The sequence below is a fragment of the Syngnathus acus genome, chromosome 8 (assembly GCF_901709675.1).
Source record: "Syngnathus acus chromosome 8, fSynAcu1.2, whole genome shotgun sequence".
NCBI lineage: Eukaryota > Metazoa > Chordata > Actinopteri > Syngnathiformes > Syngnathidae > Syngnathus > Syngnathus acus.
The window spans coordinates 6,137,164-6,157,674 of NC_051093.1; the positions used below are offsets into that span (position 1 = coordinate 6,137,164).

At 38.9% G+C, this 20,511-nt stretch overlaps 3 protein-coding genes across 4 annotated transcripts; 2 read left to right on the plus strand and 1 right to left on the minus strand.

Annotated features, from left to right (window-relative positions):
* The first annotated feature begins 1,892 nt into the window (after positions 1–1,892).
* nbr1b (NBR1 autophagy cargo receptor b) lies at positions 1,893–11,974 on the plus strand. Of its 2 annotated transcripts, none has more exons than XM_037256547.1 (23): positions 1,893–2,142; positions 2,492–2,554; positions 2,815–2,833; positions 2,929–2,951; positions 3,021–3,206; positions 3,599–3,676; positions 3,739–3,968; positions 4,469–4,594; positions 4,762–4,968; positions 5,142–5,301; positions 5,414–5,497; positions 5,572–5,757; positions 5,864–5,986; positions 6,103–6,178; positions 6,332–6,442; positions 6,540–6,710; positions 6,804–7,055; positions 7,223–7,424; positions 7,994–8,239; positions 8,302–8,384; positions 8,475–8,544; positions 8,739–8,832; positions 9,430–11,974. In XM_037256547.1, exons 1-23 carry the CDS (start codon positions 2,041–2,043, stop codon positions 9,601–9,603), a joined length of 3,066 nt encoding a protein of 1,021 aa, XP_037112442.1. In that variant the 5' UTR covers positions 1,893–2,040; the 3' UTR covers positions 9,604–11,974. The 2 variants fall into 2 exon arrangements, with proteins under 2 accessions (XP_037112442.1, XP_037112443.1); XM_037256548.1 differs by having other exon boundaries at positions 5,867–5,986.
* Positions 11,975–12,196: 222 nt separating this feature from the next.
* On the minus strand, positions 12,197–15,006 carry LOC119125741 (coiled-coil domain-containing protein 200-like). The gene is made up of 5 exons (XM_037256550.1): positions 14,827–15,006; positions 14,163–14,248; positions 12,737–12,800; positions 12,593–12,672; positions 12,197–12,510 (listed from the first exon to the last, which is right to left on the minus strand). Exons 2-5 carry the CDS (start codon positions 14,235–14,237, stop codon positions 12,484–12,486), a joined length of 246 nt encoding a protein of 81 aa, XP_037112445.1. The 5' UTR covers positions 14,238–14,248; positions 14,827–15,006; the 3' UTR covers positions 12,197–12,483.
* An 856-nt stretch (positions 15,007–15,862) lies between these two features.
* On the plus strand, positions 15,863–18,469 carry LOC119126407 (ADP-ribosylation factor-like protein 4D). The gene is made up of 3 exons (XM_037257674.1): positions 15,863–16,036; positions 16,717–17,286; positions 17,683–18,469. The coding sequence occupies exons 2-3, from the start codon at positions 16,843–16,845 to the stop codon at positions 17,845–17,847; spliced, it is 609 nt and encodes a 202-aa protein (XP_037113569.1). The 5' UTR covers positions 15,863–16,036; positions 16,717–16,842; the 3' UTR covers positions 17,848–18,469.
* Positions 18,470–20,511: the final 2,042 nt, after the last annotated feature.

A 20,511-nucleotide genomic window follows, 5' to 3' on the forward strand; every position in this document is an offset into this window, starting at 1 on the left:
ACTCGAGCAAAGGAGGAGTCAAGTCTTTTAGCCAATTTTGTCCCATTTCTTTTCTCTCGCTATGCAAATGAGCTGTGGAGCTTTCTCTGCCAGATTGCACAAGGTCTCACAATTTAGCTTCACTGGAATTGGGGTTGGGATCAGTAAATATGATTCATGAAAAGGCCTGATCATTTATCATGCTTTAAGACAACCCTTTGTGTGCATGTGTGCGTGTGTGCGTGTGTGTGTTTGTGTGTGTGTGTGTGTGTGTGTGTGTGTGTGTGTGTGTGTGTGTGTGTGTGTGTGTGTGTGTGTGTGTGTGTGTGTGTGTGTGTGTGTGTGTGTGTGTGTGTCATGTTAAAGGGATTTGTCATGGCTGAACTACGGCTGAATCCAAATGCACCACTGAAACAGAGCAAAGTTGAAATAATCAAATATTTCATGAATAAAGTACAACAACAAAATCACCCACAAAAGGAAAATCAAAATGACTTTATTGAGTTGAAAAAATGTTGTTGATAACACACAAGTTTGACATTTTGCAAAACACAAAATAAAAAATTCATAATGAGCTTAACTCTTGACAAAACTTAAGCGCACTTGTAAGCCAGAAGAGAAAAGAAAAGCTTCTCAAAATCCCATTTTTTATCTTTTTATTACGCAATAATTGTGAAACAAAATTCTCAGAATTTTTTTTTTTTGCATCTCAGATGATAGTAGGGAGTGTACAGATAAACAAGCCTTTGTGTGAAACTTCATTTTTGTGAGTCCTGTGAGAGATGGTGACTGGAAAAAATCACTTGCATAAATATTTAAAATAATGATTGGCAGTGGAGTGAAGCTGCTGAATTTATGTGCAGCACACACACACACACGCACGTGCACACACGTATCTGTTTCGAGCTTTACAAATTGCTATTTAGATTATCTTTTGCATTCCTTGTATTCCTTTCATTCCTTCCATCTGGACAGTCTCAACTGCCATCTTTGTTTTTGCATTAGGGCACCATTTTTCATCACTGTGCAAAACATATGCTTATTATATAAAAATATTTTTTCAGAATACATTTCTAAATGCATGTTTGAAAGGTTCAGTCTGCAACAACAAAATAGTTTTGGTGGGGGTTGGAGAATTCACAAAGGACCACACAGTGGCCACTTGTCTATATCCCTGTCCTTATGTAGATGTCGGACATCTGTGCAACATATTTAGCTAATAGTGAACTGCGACTTAGCGTGCTGTTCGGATCTCCTCTGGGGCTTCTTTCTGCCTCTTTGCAGGGTGTGCCTCAAATAGCTGTTTATACATACATTGCTGAAACAAGATCCACTAATCAGTTTTAAACATTCCACTTCCGTCTTTCAGATTTTATCCCCACCTGGTTTTTCAATGTTTTTGTTTAAGATCGGGGGTCCAGACATTTTAGCTGTTAGTAATCAGTCTTTGTTTTCTTGTGTTTTCACATTCTTTTCGAAGCACAAAGCATTTACCTCCTACCTTTTCTGGTGTAATTGGAGATGCCTCCTTCTCCTGTATGGCTCTTAGTTGTGGGGTCACCCAAAGGTCAATTTTGGGCCCCATCTGAAACTATAGTACAGATTTCCATTGTTATTGTTTTCAGAAAAAAAATCGGAATAACAAAAGCTAACAAAAAATCATGTTATTTTTCTTTCGACTGTAGAGAAAAGAAGTAATGAGGTCATACCTGACTATTGTAATCCATCTTCTAAAGTTACCAACAATTAGAATTTCCACCTTTTCCAGTGAAAATCAGTGATTATGAGTGCCATTTTATTGTTATCCATTTTTCCTATAATAATATATTTTTTTTTAACGCTTTGTTTTATTTTTTGAGGCATTAACCGGAAGTTACGGTCGTTCTTCCGGGCACAAGGTGCAAAGTGGGCGTGCCCAGGATGCTGATGTAAACACAACATAGCTTCATCCTCTTCCGGGATTCAATTGACGAGATTAACCCAAATCGCCCTTATCTCTCTCAAAAATTACACCTCTTGGCTCTCCTACACAATATGTATTAATGCCTAAAAGGTGACGCAATGGACTTCTGCATCAACGTAAAGGTGAATTTCAGGGGAAATTCCAAGAATTTCCTCCTGTCGGGATCCGAAACCAAAAGCTGGGACTCGATGGAGGCCATGGTAAGCTAACAGAAGAACTGCCGGGCCGCATAGAGCACGTATTAGCCCCTATTTCATTTTTTTTTTAAGCGGTTTCAAAACCTACAGTACGACATTGTTATTACCCAAATGGTTGTTTTATTATTCCCCGTGAAAAAAAACAGGCTGCTCGAAATCGAGGAGCAACCTGACCCATCGTATTCAAATTATACTGCAGGAATTTAACATTACAATTGAATTGATTCTAATTGTAGCGGTCACCAAGTTAATATTCAAACTTGAAGAAAATAAAACCATTTTATAATTGATTTTATAATTTTATAAAACATATGACAGCTTTGTTAAAAAAAAAAACACGTGTGTGTCACAGGTTAAGCGTTCCTTTGGCTTATGCAGCCTTCAGCTAACCTATTTCGACGAGGAGAACGAAGAGGTGAGAGATTTTCTTTCTATTAATCAAAACACTGCTCTACATGGACAAACTTTGACTGTGCAATTTACTTGACATCAGATAACCCGCTTCTATCTTCTCTTGAAAACAGACTGCCACCATGTTAGCCGACAGTATTGATTTGGTGCTTCTTATTGATCTGTCCTCAAAAATGACAAAATTGCATCAGGTTTTGACAAATATGTTTATGTCATCATTTTAAAAAAAAAAGTCATTAACAAAAACTTCTTTCTTGCTGTCAGGTTTCCATTAACAGCCAAGGTAAGTCATCAAAATTGGTATAAATACGGTATTACGTTGACACAAACGTGCACATAAAGTCCCATTTCAAATGATCTTTTCTGCTTCCATTGCAGTTGAGTATGAAGAAGCCCTCAAGGTATGTTTAATTCTAATATATTTGTTACAGTAAAGGTTCAACGTCACTTTTTGTGTTTGTGCCTCACAGAGTGCAGCAAGACAGGGAAATCGACTGCACATGAATGTGTATGAGACCCGCGGTCAACCAGCGAGGATCTCCACTGGCAAGACCGGTGCAGAACCAAAGCGGGGTTTTAGACCCCCTCAGCACTGTCCTGCTCTTGCCCAAGTGGTCAGTCGCAAGGTTCAGGCGGCCGTGCCAGAACAGGGCATGGTAGGTGTGCCCAAAGCGTTTTCTTTCATTTTGACCTCTTCCATTATGTATCGGTTTTAGTCTAGTATTTAGTTTTAAATGTAGAAAAATTTTATTGTATTCTAATCCCTACATTGAATGTTCAAGTATAAGGGCAGGTTTCATATCCTGCTTTAAGGTATGATTTATTTTATTTTATTCTATTTTAGGGTTAGGGTTTTATTTTATTCTATTTTAGGGTTAGGGTTTAATTTAATTTTATTTTATTTAAAAATGGTCAACAAAGACTAAGTTTGCCACAAAATGACCAGAACTTAGCCAGAAAAATGCCAGCTTCAATTCGAATTGGTTTCTGTTTCTCCTCCAAAATGTTTTTGATTAAAAGATGATTCATATTCCCTTGTACTTTTCAGGTGATCATGAAAGAAGTGACAGGGGTAAAAGAAGAAGATAAGACTCCCCCAGCTTGGTTCACGTCTTACATGGAGAAGGTAAACGTTGCTGGTTTGGTTTTATGTACCACAATTGACCTTCACCTTTCTTCTTCCACCAGTTCAAGGACCAGGTGGTTCGTGAGGCCGTGGAGAAAATTTGCCGGGAGTTCTCTGGACAGTGCTGCATCCATAAGCCCCTGAGTGGAGCAGGGGCAAGTCGAGGGGATGGAATAGCTGGAGCTGCCGTGGTACCGGAAGTTTCTTCCTCAACCCTACCCGGAGCTCCGTCCTCCACTCTTCCCTGCTCTTCTTGCAGGGGACAGACTACAGGAGGAGGCTACCAATGCAGGTAGCGTGTCTGCTGTCAGCTGGTAACTGTTAACTTTTCTTCAAAAGCTTGTCCGCTTTTTTTGGAGGCTTATTTATTCTTACCTTATGAAGGACTTTTGATTTTGAATTTTAAACACACCAGCTGCCCTTTTTGTGGGCTTCGCGATTGAGTTGCGCACGCACGTCTCAGAACGGAAATGCCAAATAATCGTTTGGCCTGAATCAAAAGCTAAAATCATGATTAGGATTACAATTTGATTAATTGAGCAGCCCTACTTTGTATTCATAGTTTACTAGGCCAAAAGTCAAACTAAGTGAGAGGTATTGGGGTCAGACGTCTTTTTTTTTTTTTTTTTTTTGCACAATGGTTCCCATATGTTGCAATCCACTTGTGCATAGATTTTTAGTATGTCCACCAAAAAATTTGCTTTTTTTTTTTAATTCATGATTGCATTTATTAATGACTTTGCTCTCTCTCATTGGTATGATACATTTGTATTTTTTATTTTTTTTTAACAGCGTGTGTACATCTTGTACTCTATGTGAGCCTTGCAGTTTCTCCCATGATCCTAGTCACAATTTGGTGAGGGCCAGAACTCCTCTCTCAATACCTGAACATGGATCACCTGCCCCTGACCACAGCAGGTACAAGAGATGAACCCGATGATTTGACAAAAAATACCGTTGAGCCGTTCATACTACTTCAGTAAAAACTTCCGTACATTTTTGTGTTGCCTCATATCCTAGCAGTAGTTTATTTACATGGTCCACATCTGCTTCCCATCACTTGTATTAATGGTTTCCGCATTCAGATTCTATAGGCGAGGCGACCGTAGCTTCCGGAAGGCTGAAAAGCAGCGGTTGAAAGCAGAGAAGCGCCTTTTGAAAGCAGAAGTGAAAGAGATCCGTAAACAGTTAAGGATGGAGAGGCGTGGCATACAATGGAGCTCCTCCCAGAGAGATGGAAGTTCTTCTCCTGTACTTCTTCAGCCTCGAGCCACACAGCACAATAGCCCTGAGTAGGTTGCGTAGCACTTTCTGCACCTTTTTTCTGAATTGTAGATTCATTGTCTATGTGATGTAAATATTTGAGGGTACATTCATTCCAAAAAAAGCTTTTTAACAAACTGATACAACATAACCCTGTGTTAGTTGAGCTACAATAAATACAAAGTATATCATTTGTGTTAAGGCGACCAAAGCGCCCCTGTCCCCTGATGGTTCCAAGCATGACAGCGACATTTCTGGATGAAAACCTTCCCGATGGAACCCGTCTACGTCCCGGAACCAAGTTCATCAAGTACTGGAAGATGAGGAACACAGGGACAATGAGTTGGAGCTCTGATACAAAGGTAAAAGTATTTTCCTGCACTTGGTTATGTGATTCTTCGTAGGGTAGTTCTTGTTTCATTGGAAGTACAAAAATGTATCTGCAATGCATTTGACATTATTTGCTTCCTCCAGTTGAAGTTCATGTGGGGAAACCTGGCAGTGGGATCCGGTGATCGTTGGAGAGAAGTGTCTGTTCCTTTTCTCCAGCCTGGACAGGTGAGAAGCTAAGTTTTTTTTTTCTTTTTATTCTTTGTCTTATTGACAATACACATTGCTCTCTGTATGTCCAGGTTGGTATCGTGAGTGTAGCGTTATGTGCGCCATCTGTGGAGGGATCCTACACCTCCCACTGGCGCCTTGCCCATGCTGGAGAGCAATTCGGACCCAGGGTTTGGTGTAGCATTGTCGTTGACCCTTTGGCCCCTGCCCCTATGATGGCTGATGGGATACTCGTTTCTCCGTGTGTCACACCACAGGTATGAAAGTAGCCAATTAGTTGCATGGAAGGCAAAGGTGTCCATTATGATGTGGAAAATTACTGGTTGGATACGAGTGTTAGTGTTAAATTGCGCCAATGACCAGCAGGGTAAAAATCCAGTACAAAAGGATGGAAAAGCTTGTACAGCCTCCCGGAAGCAGCCTCCACTTTCAGTAGACAGCGGGGAAGAATATTACATCCCTTCTGTGGACCTACTCACAGCACAGGTAATCATCAACTCATTTTTTATTTATAGCCATGAGCACCTTCCCTTTGGAATAAGAAAATAAAAATATCACAACCGTTATATCTATTTAGCAACGAACTATTTTGCATTTCTCAGGATCTTCTGTCTTTTGAGTTGCTGGATATCAACATTGTTCAAGAATTGGAGAGTGTCCCGAATAACACTCCAGCAGGTAAGAAGAGTTGGAGATAAAAATGTTGATGCTTCATGAATTGTATATGTCAGTTTTGGTGAATACAGCAATTTGTTAACTCTACATTTATGGATGTGATATTTTTTTTGCAAAGAATCTCTTTTAACCTGCCTCTTTATCTCGCCCATGTAGACATGACTCCCTGCATCTCCCCTCTTCCTCAAGATGCCCACCTACGGGACAAAAGCAGCCCTTCTTTGGGGCTGATTCAAGAAGAGACCGAAATCATCAATAGCATAATGGGTCATTAAAATGATGGAATATTTACACATCCATTTTTTTTCCTTAACTGTTATAATCATTATCCGCCTGTATTCTATAATTTTGCATCTCTCCTCAGATGTATCTCACGGGGTGGGTTCTGGTGCTGAGGATAGCGGAATACCAGCACAAGAGGAGGGGGAGGAGGACATCAGCAGTACTCAGTTTGTTTGTGAAACTGTGATTCGCTCAATGACCTTGGAGGAGGCTCCTGACCATACCCCGATTAGAGCGTCCTGCTCCGGAGCAGGTAAAGGAACACGAGAAAGGAAGCAGGGCGGAAATGAATTTATATTTGGTGTGCATAGTACAACAGTAGAGTTTTTATTTTGTTTGCTCGCAGTGGTGCGTCCAGCTGTTCAAATTGGCTCCTGCGTGAAAAGCAAAGCGGTGAAAACTGAGGAACTCTTGGATAGTTGCCACAATCCCTTGAAACCACCAGCTATGCTGAAGTCTTCTCTATCATCTCCCATGAAAGCATCCCTACCAGCTCCTCTATCGATGGTCCCAGCTCAGGTGGCTGGACCCAGCTCGGTACCAATAACACCCAACACTCCATCGATGCCCTCTGCACGACAGCAGTCCGCTATTATAGGTGAGTGGTTGAGGAGAAATGACATTGGATTTATATTGAAAGATAATACTGATTATCATTTCCAAATTTCAGATTAAAAATAAAAAATAAAAAAAGATCATCTGAGATAGCCTTAAAACAACCAAGTTGCTAAAACTAAAACAACTATAATGATATTCCTAACGCAGGTGAATGCGAGGGCCCTCGCAAAGACTGCGCCGGTGAGCAGTCCAAAGGGAGGGAAAGTGAGAAAGAACCAGAATTAAAAGAAGGATTGAAGAAGAAAGAAGGGATGAGGAGTCGCTCCTCCTCAACGTCCTCCGAGGAATACATCATCATCCTTCCTGACTGTTTTGACACCAGTCGGCCACTAGGGGAGTCCATGTACAGGTATGTAGGCATATTTCTAAAGAATCATTTTTCACTTTTACAATATTATCCATCCATCCATTTTCTGAACCGCTTAGTCCCCACGGGGGTCGCGGGTGTGCTGGAGCCTATCCCAGCTGTCATCGGGCAGTAGGCGGGGGACACCCTGAACCGGTTGCCAGCCAATCGCAGGGCACACAGAGACAAACAACCATTTGCACTCGCACTCAAACCTAGGGACAATTTGGAGTCTTCAATCGGCCTACCAAGCATGTTTTTGGGATGTGGGAGGAAACCGGAGTGCCCGGAGAAAACCCACGCGGGCCCGGGGAGAACATGCAAACTCCACACAGGGAGGGCCGGAGGTGGAATCGAACCCGCACCCTCCTAACTGTGAGGCGGACGTGCTAGCCAGTGCGCCACCGAGCCGCCTTTTACAATATTAATCAGAATAATATATTTAGACTAGTGGAGGCACATAAAACATATTATTGCTTTTTTTTTTTTTACTTGAGTTCCTCTTTAAGCAAAAAGATCACCCATATGTGACCCAAATCATTTTATATATATTCTATATTCCTCTATTGCAGCTCTGCACTGTCTCAACCTGGTGACATCCCACCAAATACCCCCGCAGACCCCGAAATCCTTACCTGTGAGCACCCAAGCGGTACCTCTGAGCAAGAGGGAAAAGCACACGATATCACAGCCACTCTGGGGACAGGAACATTGAGCAACAGCAGCGCTAACGACATGCTTTGCACATCTCAGACACTCGATGATGAGCCATTGACACCTGAGGTGGTGGCGCCACCTACAGCCATACTTACACCCGGGTAAGTGTTGGTGGAAAACATCTCGATGGTAAACACTGATTGTCTCATATTCATCTTCACAGTCCAGAGAACACTGAAGAATCCGAAGAAAATGTTCCAGCTGGGGAAGAAACTGAGCGCTCCAAACTGTATCAAATGGAGGATGGTAATATTTGAATATTTTTCAGCTTTAAAATATGAAATGACTTTACCTCAAGGTTTGTGTTACATGTGGGAATAATGTCTTGTGTGTCAGTCTTAGGTGCTGAAAAGAAACTTTCAGAAGGATCAGAAGACACTGAGGTCGCATGTTCTGGGGATCCCAGGTGAGAAAGAAATATACAGTATCTTTACCAGTATTGGGGATTTTGTGGAATTTATTTATAAATATTTTTGTCTTGCATTATATATTGTTTGCATTTTACAAACTCTACCACCTCTAAATCTAAGCATGACTCTCTGTCTAAATATGAATTAAAATTATTCTCTGAAATTACATTTTGCCCATTTTTGTCATCAGCCATCCAGGGGTCACCAGTGACCTGGTTAAAGGAGCACTGTCAGTTGCTGCTTCTGCCTACAAAGCTTTATTTACAGGACAAGGCCCGACACAGGTACTGTCTCCTTAATGCATGATTTTCCTAATTTTGCTAAAGTTGAAGTGGCCGTGTTTAGACGAGTGGTCATAGAACAAATTATTAGAATAAATAGATTTTTTTTTTGGTTGCCTTTTTAAGTATTGACAGTATCAGCAATGTTATTTAGGACTGTATTTTATTTGTTGAATTGCTTTTAATGCCATTAAAGAAAAAACAGACAGAAAAAAAATGAATAACTAAATTGGAAATATTTACCTTTTACATTTGAATGACACATTCTGAAATATTTCCATCGTAGTTTTTTTTACAATTAAATCCATATCGTGAACCTCAAATTTTTATTTACACTCACATCTAGGACCAATTTGTGCTTGGTTCTTAGTTGTACTCTGATTTTATTTTATTTTTATTTTCATCTTGAAGGGTGGGACTAATATGGGTGTACGCATATGTGGCTGTGTCACTTAAACTCCCCAAACATAAATATAGTGTGTTTAAAAGTGTTGTTGACTCCATCCATCCTCTGCAATCTTTCAATGACTAAGTATTTTTGTCTTTTAGTGTGACACGCCTTTAGTAAGGATTCATCTTGATGTGTTTTTTTTTGTGCAGCCTCCATTAGATGAGTCCACGCAAGAAACTATGATGGCCGTGCTTGTCGAGATGGGATTTGGAGACAGAGCACTCAACCAGCGGCTGCTCAAGAAACATAACTACAACCTCCTAGACGTCGTCAATGAGCTCATCCAGCTGACCGACAATGACTGGTACTCTACACGATACTGACCGGTGAAAGCATTTTGGAAAGATTACAAATAATAATAGAATTATTACACCACAAAATGGAAGACCCATGCACAATAAAGCATAAAACCGAAAACTACCTAAACTTAAAACCTCGATATTAAACACAAATCACCATCACATGAAATTAGCGGGAGCCCTCAGTTGGGTGTCCACAGTTTGAAAGAAATTTGAAAGCTCGATGTCATCATTGGATAGCTTGTGTCCGGACCTGTAATTTATGCATGCAGCTGTCTTTTTATTTGGCAGTTGTCCACTTTCTCACTCCCTCTTCTTCTGTGTCCTTTCTATAGTCTGATTTTTTTTTTTTAACTTTATCAGGCATCAAAACTTTACCAGAGATGAATATGAAAAAGTCACTTCTGTCACCGAAAAACTCATTCTACCTTATTGCACACCGTCGTTAAATCTACTCAGCAGGTTAAACGTGCCCACCAACAACTCTTAACCTCTCTGCAGGAGTGAGGACTAATGTACTTTTTGCACAGCGCCCCCAGGCCTCACTCTCAAGGCATGACGAATCGATTTACGCTCAAACCATCTGTTATGCTATGTAACAGTTGCATTGATTGGTCATGGATGGCGAGTGAGGCACACAGATGACATAATAGCAAGGCAATTGTGTTTTTTGAGGTTACATAGTGTACCAAAAGTGTACATATTTGGAACCTTTGGGAAATTATTTAACTAAAATAAAAATAAATTACTTTATATAGCAGTTTAGAAATACCTGTGGTATTGAACTACAACTTTAAAACCTTGGCAATATAAACAAAATATAAAAGAAAGCTGGACAAACATGATAAAGAGAGTTAAACTAAAATGGCGAGACATGTTGAGTTACAGTTGATTTCACTCATTTTACCTGGCTGTGGGTTCAATGAAGTCACAGCTCCACCTAGTGGACAAACAGTGTAAGGACACCATTCTGCACCACTTAGATGTCATTCATATATGTACATATGTACTGTTTGATGAGAGACTAATAAAATAATTGGTCAAATTTGGGCCGATGATGAGAACAGTGCTATGATTGGCCGATTTAATCGGCAGAATGATTAATAAGTTGAGGCCTAGTTTTGTCATCTGTACTCATGCTTAACTGTATTCACTGTTCAATCGTGGTATTGGAACTTTTTTTTTTTTTTTTCAAACGTACCGTCTGTCTGCACTGGAGAATATTGATATCCCGTATTTGTATAATTACACTGTCCTGTTGTTTATAAACTGTTAACATTCCGTTACTTAGTTATAAATAGAAAATATTCTTTGCGCTTTTCGCTAAGTTTGCCTTACATGATAGAAGAGACTTATCAACTCGTATTAAAATTGCAACGTTAGCGCCACATCGCATTTTATTGACGTAAGTTTGTTAGATTGAGAAATTAGTTATTTGAGCATACTACAGGTAGCTTTGAGTACTTCGGTAGTCGAAGGCTACAATTCATACTGAACACTACAATTTTTTACTTTGCTGCCTTCACACAAGAGTTATAACACGCAAACATTGTGCACATTATCACACTAAACCATTCGTCTTCTTAAATGTATATAAATGGAACTTTTTCAAATCAGCAAAGACTATTGGGTGACTCCATCAACTTAAAGGCAGAATGAAAAGGACTGCTCAGTTATTTTGGACAACATCGAACAGTGTTGTGGTATGGCAAATTATCCAATTTCATCTAATTGTTCCAAAAAGTATTTATTTATTACAAATAATTTATCTTTATTCAATTATAAATGCCACTGACATAGTGACACGTAGAATAATTAAATTGTACTCACTAAATGACAGAAGGTACATAAATATTAATTAACCTCTGTATCCAGTAATTCTAACATTTTTGTTTGGTGGTGATCCATGAATTTTTTTTTTTCTTATCTAAAAAAACAGCTACAACATATACTGTCAAATTGTCAATCTATGCGTATCAATATTATGTGTTATTAAGGACAATCCTTTTCATTCTGCCATTTAAATTGAGTTTTTTTGTTTTGCACTGTACATTTTATGCTTAAAACAAAATGTACAAAGAAAAGCTGTGGATTCTTGTATTTTTAGGCTTAATATGCAGTGTTTGAATTTGCTCTGCTGTATGTGTTAGTCTTTTTCCTTTGTGAGTTTTTGACCAAAATCTGTTGAAAACGTGTTTTAGTTTACATTTTACTTGAAGGAATCAGAGTTGAAGAAATCAAACAGTATAACCTGTTTATTTGCATAAATAATACTTAAACGTGTTCTATTTAAAAAATATATATAGACTGTATATCTTGCAATGGTACTTTTGGTTTTTAATGGTTGTTTGGCAAAGATAGCAACTTCAAATAAAACATCACTGATGTTATTCAATTATGTGAAATGTTTCATTTTATGAGCTATAGTGGAACCTTGACCTAAATCTAGATACACTGTATTGCAGATTTCAAAATCAACCTGTTTTAATTCATTTCAACGAGTGGGGGGTGGCAGCCATTTTGTTTTGATACTGATAATTCCCACTGGCTTGCCTTTGCAAACATCACATGACCAAACTCATGAAAACATAATGTGCCAAAGCTTTAGTTTTTTTTCCCCACAAATGCAAAATTAATCAGAATTAATTGGTTTGTGTAGTTTATTTTTTGGTTCAATCACCTAATAACATTCTCCATAAACTGTATTATAAAATCACTAACAGAGCAAATCTAATAGTGAATTTAGCCTTCTTAGCTGTATTTTGTATCTGTTCATAAAATACAATTCATATCATAACTTCAAAACATATTTTTTAAGTCAGAAAAGATATGTTAGTCTTAAAATTACCATTAGCGTGAGCAATGTCGAGCCAAGGTTATCTTCAAAGCGCTAACATCTCCATCTCACCATTGTTGTGTGTACTGTAAAGACTGTAAAAGAAATTCACAGATTCTATGAAAGTCAATCTCAGAATGAAGTGATGAATGTGTGATGAATAACTGTGACACCCACTGAGTATCTGTTGGGGATCTTTCCAGTGTGACCGATAGGTGCCTTCAATTCACACTTACAGTGGGGACAGTGGTATCGAACTGAAAAAGATAAACAGTGTAACTTTTTTTTGTACGCATTGGGAATATTTTAGAGGTACAGTACCTGTTTGCTCCTCTGATGAATTTGATTCAGGTATATCACAGCTGCTCTCAATTTTTTTCAACACCTATAAAGAGAAATAGGTTGTGGGTTCAAGGTATTGTTCCCATTTTGACTATTAAAAAATTCATAATAGATCACGACGGTATGTGAAGACAACATAACGTATTTTCCGCACTATAAGGCGCACCTAAAAACCTCCAATTTTCTCAGTGCGCCTTATAATCCGGTGCGCCTTATATATGGACCAATATGGATTCGTGGATGAAGACTAATTTATTAAAGTAAGCTTTACATGTTTATTTTGTGTGTTGTGTGATATTAACGTTTGAGCAACGTGGAGTTATTGATATATTGTTATTGTTTTCACTGTTTCGAGTGTTACTATAATGTGAGTGCATTAACGTTTGAGCCACGTTGAGTTATTTATTCTATGCGCCTTATAATCCGGTGCGCCTTATATATGGACAAAGTTTTAAAATGGGCCATTCATTGAAGGTGCGCCTTATAGTGCGGAAAATACGGTAACCGATAATCAAACTCATGACAAAAATTCCGGCAACAGGATACTCTGTCTTTTATTCACACAGGAAATAAGATTGACCTCATGCCGGAGTGTCACATGTCCAGCTCCACTGTTGTTTAATAATAAACTAGACCAAGCAGAGTGTCAACTCACCGACAGCCGATTCGATGACTACTTACAAAGAAAGAATGACACCTTCAAAAACTGTAATGTGACTTAAATTGTTTTGTTTTTCCATTGCCTTAAAGCAGTGATACTCAGTGTTGCGCAAGTACCATTAAATAAAATGTACATTTAAAAAAATTAAATCGAATCAAACCTTTTGAGTTTGAAGCTAATCAAATAGCCTGTTTATTTTTTTATTTTTTGCAATCAAAGACTACAATTTTTTACTGCACAGTTCATATGTATTTAACTTTTATGTGCAGTGTATTTAATTTTTACAAGCTGTTTATTTAAACATTAATTCAAGTGTGATTTCGATTGATGGATTATGTGCAATGCATATTAATGGCATCATTATTTAAGTACAGTTTTTTTTCCCCTTGTACTTTTAAGCGCAGTGTTGATTTTGAAACTGCACGGGGAATGTGTATTTATATATACTTTGCCTTATTTATAATGAACACTCGTGCCTACTATGCTACTGGGTGGTATTTAGAGCGCTAAGGTTTATTTTAAATGACACTTGATGTAAACCATTGCCTCAAAGTATACAACAATAACTAGCGATAATTTTTACATGACAGTATAATATGCTGTGTTTGTTTATATTCCGAGCTTGGTTTTGCAAGATGCTTCCTTTTTTTTTATTTCAGTTTTAGGAATGATACTTTTGCCATGTTGAGTATGACGATTCTACAGTATTAGAAGTAAATGATAGTAAATTTAAGGACAGTATACTTGCTGCTTGTCTCTAGCCAGCCTTCGATCCAGAGCACTCTGACGTCGCCTCGCCTCCCAATGCATCGCTGACATTTCGACAGCACCTAGAAGCAGTTTAGAAGACATTTTCCTAATACTCATTCACGTCTAAAAGGCTTATTGTGCATTCACATAGTAAGTTTTGTGGAACAAAATAGACTATTTACATTATTTATTTAATGTTATCATAAATTACAAATACAGTATATACTCTGTGTGTACCTCATCACCCAATTTTCATTGATGCACTCCAGCACTTAATTTGAACAGATGAAGAGAAAATTATGCACAGAATTATTATTGTCTCTAAAAGAATGTGTGTATTGTGACAACCTAGTAAAGCATGTAAGCATTCCTGTGAGAACTCTGCCTACTGTTTCCGGCTTCTCCTTAAGTGACAGACCACATTCCAATGCACCAGCTCACTGGTAATTGTAATTTCAAAAGGCTTGCATACCAAGGTATTAGCCCAGTTGTATTTCAAAAGTTATGACATGAAGAAAGCACGGGAAGGTTGGCATTATATTCCAAACATTACTCAAAGGATCTCATTGAAATACTCTACATTGTAATGTAACAGATTTATATATATATATATATATAAGAGCGTGTAGATGACAAATAAATAATTGTAAATACTCACCTAGCTTTCCGGTCTGCAAAGCGAGGTGTCACAGCTTCTGCAGGAGATTGGTGGAGTCTGAGATATCCGTGTCGCTTTACCCCACAGTGTGCTGGCAACTTAATGCTCTCTTCGGCTGATTTAGGAGGAGAAAGATAGGGGTGGATAAATCATTGCTGTATCTCACTGGTAATTGTACTAGCCTGCCTTTGTAACTCACTTTTGGCAAGTCTTGTTGGATATCATGTGTTGAAGAGAACCAAAGACTGGTTGCCCGTGTGGATTTGAGACTCCCATTTAAATGTTGTCAATGTCTCTTCTTGGTTATTTAGGACCCTTGGCATTTATTTGTTTATTCATTTTATTCATTCATGTTTATCTTTGTGTTTTTTCTTTCCGTCTGTTTTTCTATCTGTAATTAATCTGTATATTTAAATAATATATGTTGTTTCAAATTGCATTTGTTAAATAAAACTTTTTTTTTTTTTTAATCTGCCGGAAACACCTCAACATGGTCGGATGTTCCGACGATCATAAATGCCCCGACGCCTTTGTAGAATAAAAAAAATATCAAAGATGCTCAAATGCATATACTTATAAATGTCATAAAGTAGTGACGAAGTATATTGTAAATCATTTTTCCCACCATTGTTATCAATTTCTACACGTGTTTTTTGCTTTTTATTTGTGTAAAAACAAAACAAAGAAATAAACAAAAAAATAAACAAAAAAGCCTCCACGATGCACATTCATTCAAATACGACAGATGGCGCTATTGCTGTGCTTTTTATTTTTATTTCATCTTGCGCTTCAGCTGTCATTGGAAAATACATCTCTTTTACCACATTAAACTTGGCAGAGGCACACTGATGTTTTTTTTCGGCAAAACATGAATTTATGGGACTATTCACTCAAAAGCAAAAAATATAACGGACACTGCATCAAATGTTTTATCATTGTGACGAGTACCGTGTGACGTTCACTTGCTTTTTGTCCTTTGTCGGCCACCGTGTCCTAGTGACGTCAAAGCTGAGAAGGTGCTTTTTCCCCCAATGCTGAGCTTCTTGGCTTGAGTCTTGGTCTGCTGCTTTGCCCGTCCACATGAACGCAAGAGCCAGGAAGCGTTTCGATTTTGGTTGCATGAAAAGCTCAACCTCAGATTGCTACTTTAACTAAAAACTATTGCAACGCCGACATATTTTGTTGAGGCAGTTTTGGGAAATACTACCAGGTGAGTTTTGCACTTTTGGCAAGTCTGCACGTGAACTGTATTGGCGTCTTGGGTTTTTCTCCACGTCGAAACTTGGACGTTATATTTTAGTTTGCGGGGAATTTTTATTTGTTCACCCGTCTAACTCGTATGCACTTAATATTTATATATATATATAAGAACGCTTATCTGATTCAACTTCTCGTTATTTTAAATGAACTTTCCAAATGCATGTTTTATTTGGACCCCGGCGGTTGCATTGAACGTAACGAACGTTACAAGCACAAACTCGCGTTTTAGGTTACGGATTGGCTATTTTTGGGACATTTCTTATATTTATAATTGCCGTTGATGGTCTTACGATCACTATTGTCAATATATTACTTTGCGAGTACTTAAAAGACTGGCAACCTTTGAAAAAGTAACCAAAGAAATATGATGACAAAAATGCACTACATCGCTGGCGTCAGACCAAAACCTCATCAATTTAATATTTTTACAAAAACATACTTTTGGTCAGTTCACACGTCAGGGTGTTATTTAAGTTATTGACCAATTTGAAATGTTAATAATGGCTTGCTCTCTTGGATGACGCAATGCCAAGAATTGATCAAACATGCCGTTTTGGGGTCTCAAAAGATTTTGGAGGTACAATATGCAACACATTGACTTTATATCATCTTTTTTCTTTTTCTCTCCAGGCTTCCCTTAACTGAAGCTGCAGCAGTCTACTCTCCTCAGATCTTCCCATCTTTTCCATTCTTGCCCCTCAAGGAACCAGCAGTGGAAATCTGAGAGTGGATTCTTCCACTTGTCTGGACCGAAACATGGGCAACCAGTTTACAGACATTGCCCCCAACACCGCATTCCTCCCCAACCTCCAGTCCTTGCACATTGTTGTGATCGGTTTGGACAACGCAGGGAAAACGTCGCTCCTTTACAGACTCAAACTGCAGGAATTTGTTGAGACAATCCCCACCAAAGGCTTCAATATGGAGCGCATTAAAGTGGCCATGGGGAATTTGAAAGCCAACGCATTAACTTTCCAGGTGTGGGATGTTGGTGGTCAGGAGAAATTGAGGCCTCTCTGGAAGTCATACACTCGGAGGACTGACGGTCTCGTATTTGTGGTGGATGCAGCCGAGGCTGAGCGAATGGAAGAAGCAAAAATGGAGCTTCACCGGATCACTCGGTCCGCTGAGAATCAAGGTGTGCCTGTACTGGTTCTGGCAAACAAACAGGACCTGGATTCAGCCATGACATCCTCAGAGGTAATCATTTTTTCATTAAACTGTACTGATGATTATTGTTCACCAAACTCTCCCAAAACGAACCCACCTTTCTCATATTGTAGAAACGATTTGTTTTCCTTTTTTCTTTTTTTTTCCCCCCACTGAAAGGAAACATGCATTCTTTCACAATTGAAAACAGATCTCCTGATAATAAAATGTTTCGCACACACGGTCGAAATATGCCAAGAATGCGGAATTACAAATGTTCTTTTGAAATAACTGCTTTTGGGGTGTGGTTTTATCTCATGCAAATAAAGGCACCTGACAAATATGCAAAAAAAAGATCAAGCACCCACTCTTTGAAATCTTTGCGTTTAGAAAAGCACGTTTTCATCAAATTGCAAATGGAATAAATCATTCATCTCGCTCTTTCAGGTGGAGAAACTTCTCTCCGTCCATGAATTGAGCTCATCCACGCTACACTACACGCAAGGCTGCTCAGCGTTGGACGGTCAAGGCCTGCAGATGGGCCTGGAGAAACTCTACGAGATGATCCTAAAGCGGAAGAAGACACTACGACAAAGCAAGAAGAAGAGATGAGAGGTCGGTGGTTGCTAGCGGTGCTGTGAAGATGATGCGGAGTTCTACAGTGGAATATCGTCACTCATTTGGAAAAGGAGACTGTCCGTTTGGTGAGCACCGGGTTGAGGAGTTGCTGTTCAATTCAAGCAGAAGGTGATGGATGCACTCCTTGAGTCCTTTTCCTCATCTGGCCGTTCAAGAGATTTGCCGTTTTATAGGGGCAGACGGATTTGAACTTGTGCAATATATGATGAACACTCACTGACGCACTCACTCCAATGTTGAAGGAATTGTTACTTTTTTTTTTCTTCCCTATTATTGGGTCATTTTTGTTTATTATTTATGTTGCATGTTGTCACCTAGTTGGGAGTATTTTGTGGGGGGGAAAAATACACTTTTGTTTGTTAATGGAGTAAATGTTACTTTTTATAAGAAACTTGAAACTGAACTCTGTCCTGACATTTTCCTCACTGAGGCGGTGGAACAGAGACTCGAAGTCATGCACGTTAAGTTTTTTTTTTTTTTTTCTTACACTTCTGGGTGTTTTCCAGGCTTGGTTTAATTTCTTTGCTAGAACAACTTGTTTTTATAGCTTGTTTTGTACAATGTCGAAAAATGAATAAATTATTGACTGACTGAATTTTTTGACTGAGATTTTTCCACGGAATCAAATAGCTCAGCTTGTTTAAACAGCAAGGCATATTTCGCAATACACTTATAAACCGCCACAGGCGAGAACAACCCTCATGGTCCATTCGGCAGCACGCACGCAATCCTGTAGCTGGTAAAGTCACGCCTTGAGAAGACATGCCAGTATAACGACAGTTGCATCACAAAGGCGATGACTCAAAATCCTGCTTGAGCCACTATTTATCTGTGCAATCAAAAACGGAAGACAACGATACCCATTACTACCTCTGTTCTCTCATTTTGGAGCATTCCTGCTCATTTCTTCTCTTGAAGCACCAGCCCTGCCCGATCCAATGAAACAACTGGGTCCTCACTTTGTGACATCAGAATGTGAGGAGGTACCACTGTATCACAATTGCACAAACACACTCCCAGTTTCTCAACAGTTGTACCTGAAACTTTTGGTGCCTCAAATAAATAAAAAAATTCCAGTAACTTGTGCAATGTACTCAAGAATCAGTCATTGCTGTTTGGTGCATTAAATTAGATATGTTAGTTATTGGAGATGCATGATAGTGGCAATCCTTTTCAAAGTAGTAGTCCAACAACCTACAGCAAAATGAAACAAAACATGCTTCAAAAGCTCCACTATCACAACATCTGATCTGTGCTTCCGTTTAAAGGGTGTGTTTATTTACAGTAAGCACTCATGACGTGAACTGATGCCCGCACGCGAAAGGCCATTAAAAATAGAGTGGAAATAATTCCTGGCACCAAACACAATAAATGTGAAAAATTCATCCAAGGTTTTCTCAAATTGACCATATAAGAGCATGGCTCGCAAACTCAAGGCCCGGGGGCTAGATAGGGCCCAGCACATCATTTGATGTGGCCCGCAAAGACAAATTCTGCATTTTAAGCAAAACATAAATGAATGCATTTCAAACCCACTGACACCCTCAAATGAAAACTGGTTTACCCCCAAGAAGAAAATCCCGAGAAGCAAACGTAACACAGTTCAGCGAGGAGTGCCATTATCTGTACATTAGCGAGAATAAGCAGCCGTTGCATAACACCGCCGTGCGACTTCTTCCAGTCCAGAGCCAGTTGTTCTCATTTGCATCTCAGGAGAAGAAGGGCTATTCTTTTTGAAATGGAGGACAGCTGATATGATAGAGGTGTAAAAAAAAAAAAGATTTGCAGTATCACCTATCGTCCACTGAGAACAATAGTCTGGTTTTGCTACAATGTGAGTAAATGACCCATTGGAATATTCAACGATCGTTTCGCTAACTATATGCTGGCAACAACATAAACACCAGTAACACACCCACCAAAACCTAAAATGTTTACATTTTCTGAATATTGTGTCATATAAATGTTTGTCTTGCAGAATGTCTAATCGTTCCATATCGTTTCTTTTAACTCATCATTGGTGCTGAGCTGTGCTTTGTCCTGGATGACCTTAGTCACCCCTGACGACTGAGCTCCGAGAATCAATGCCCTTCATCACGATGAAAGGAATGACTCAAGTTGGAGTGAGTTCATTCATTTAAAAAATAAAAAAATAAATACTGACTGTGATCAAAGACAAGCTACAAATCTGATCTTGGTATTCACATTAATCTAATAAATCAGGGTCAAACTAAGGTTGGTTGCAAACCAAGACTGGCTTGGAAGTGTCCTACTGGTGGAATGAGCCATCCCATCCCCCCATTAGTCAGTAAATCATTGGTCAAATCCTCCAGCGCCCCCTTACTGCTCAGTCAATCCAATTATACTGATTGAAAACTCCCTCCTACTGCGAACCTACTGTTGGAGCAATCAGGATTAGTTAGCAAAACTAAAAGAAAAGCCCACCAAAGATTTAAAGTATGAATTTGTTTTGGTTTTATATAATACACTTTTTTTTTAAAAATATTCTTCTCAATTAGGATTTTTTTTTGCACCTCTTGCTTTTCATCTTGAAATGGATTTTTGCCACTTTCAGGCAGACATTTTGGCCCAAGGTTGTTTCTTTGGTACAACTACAGATTGAAGGTATGTTTACAC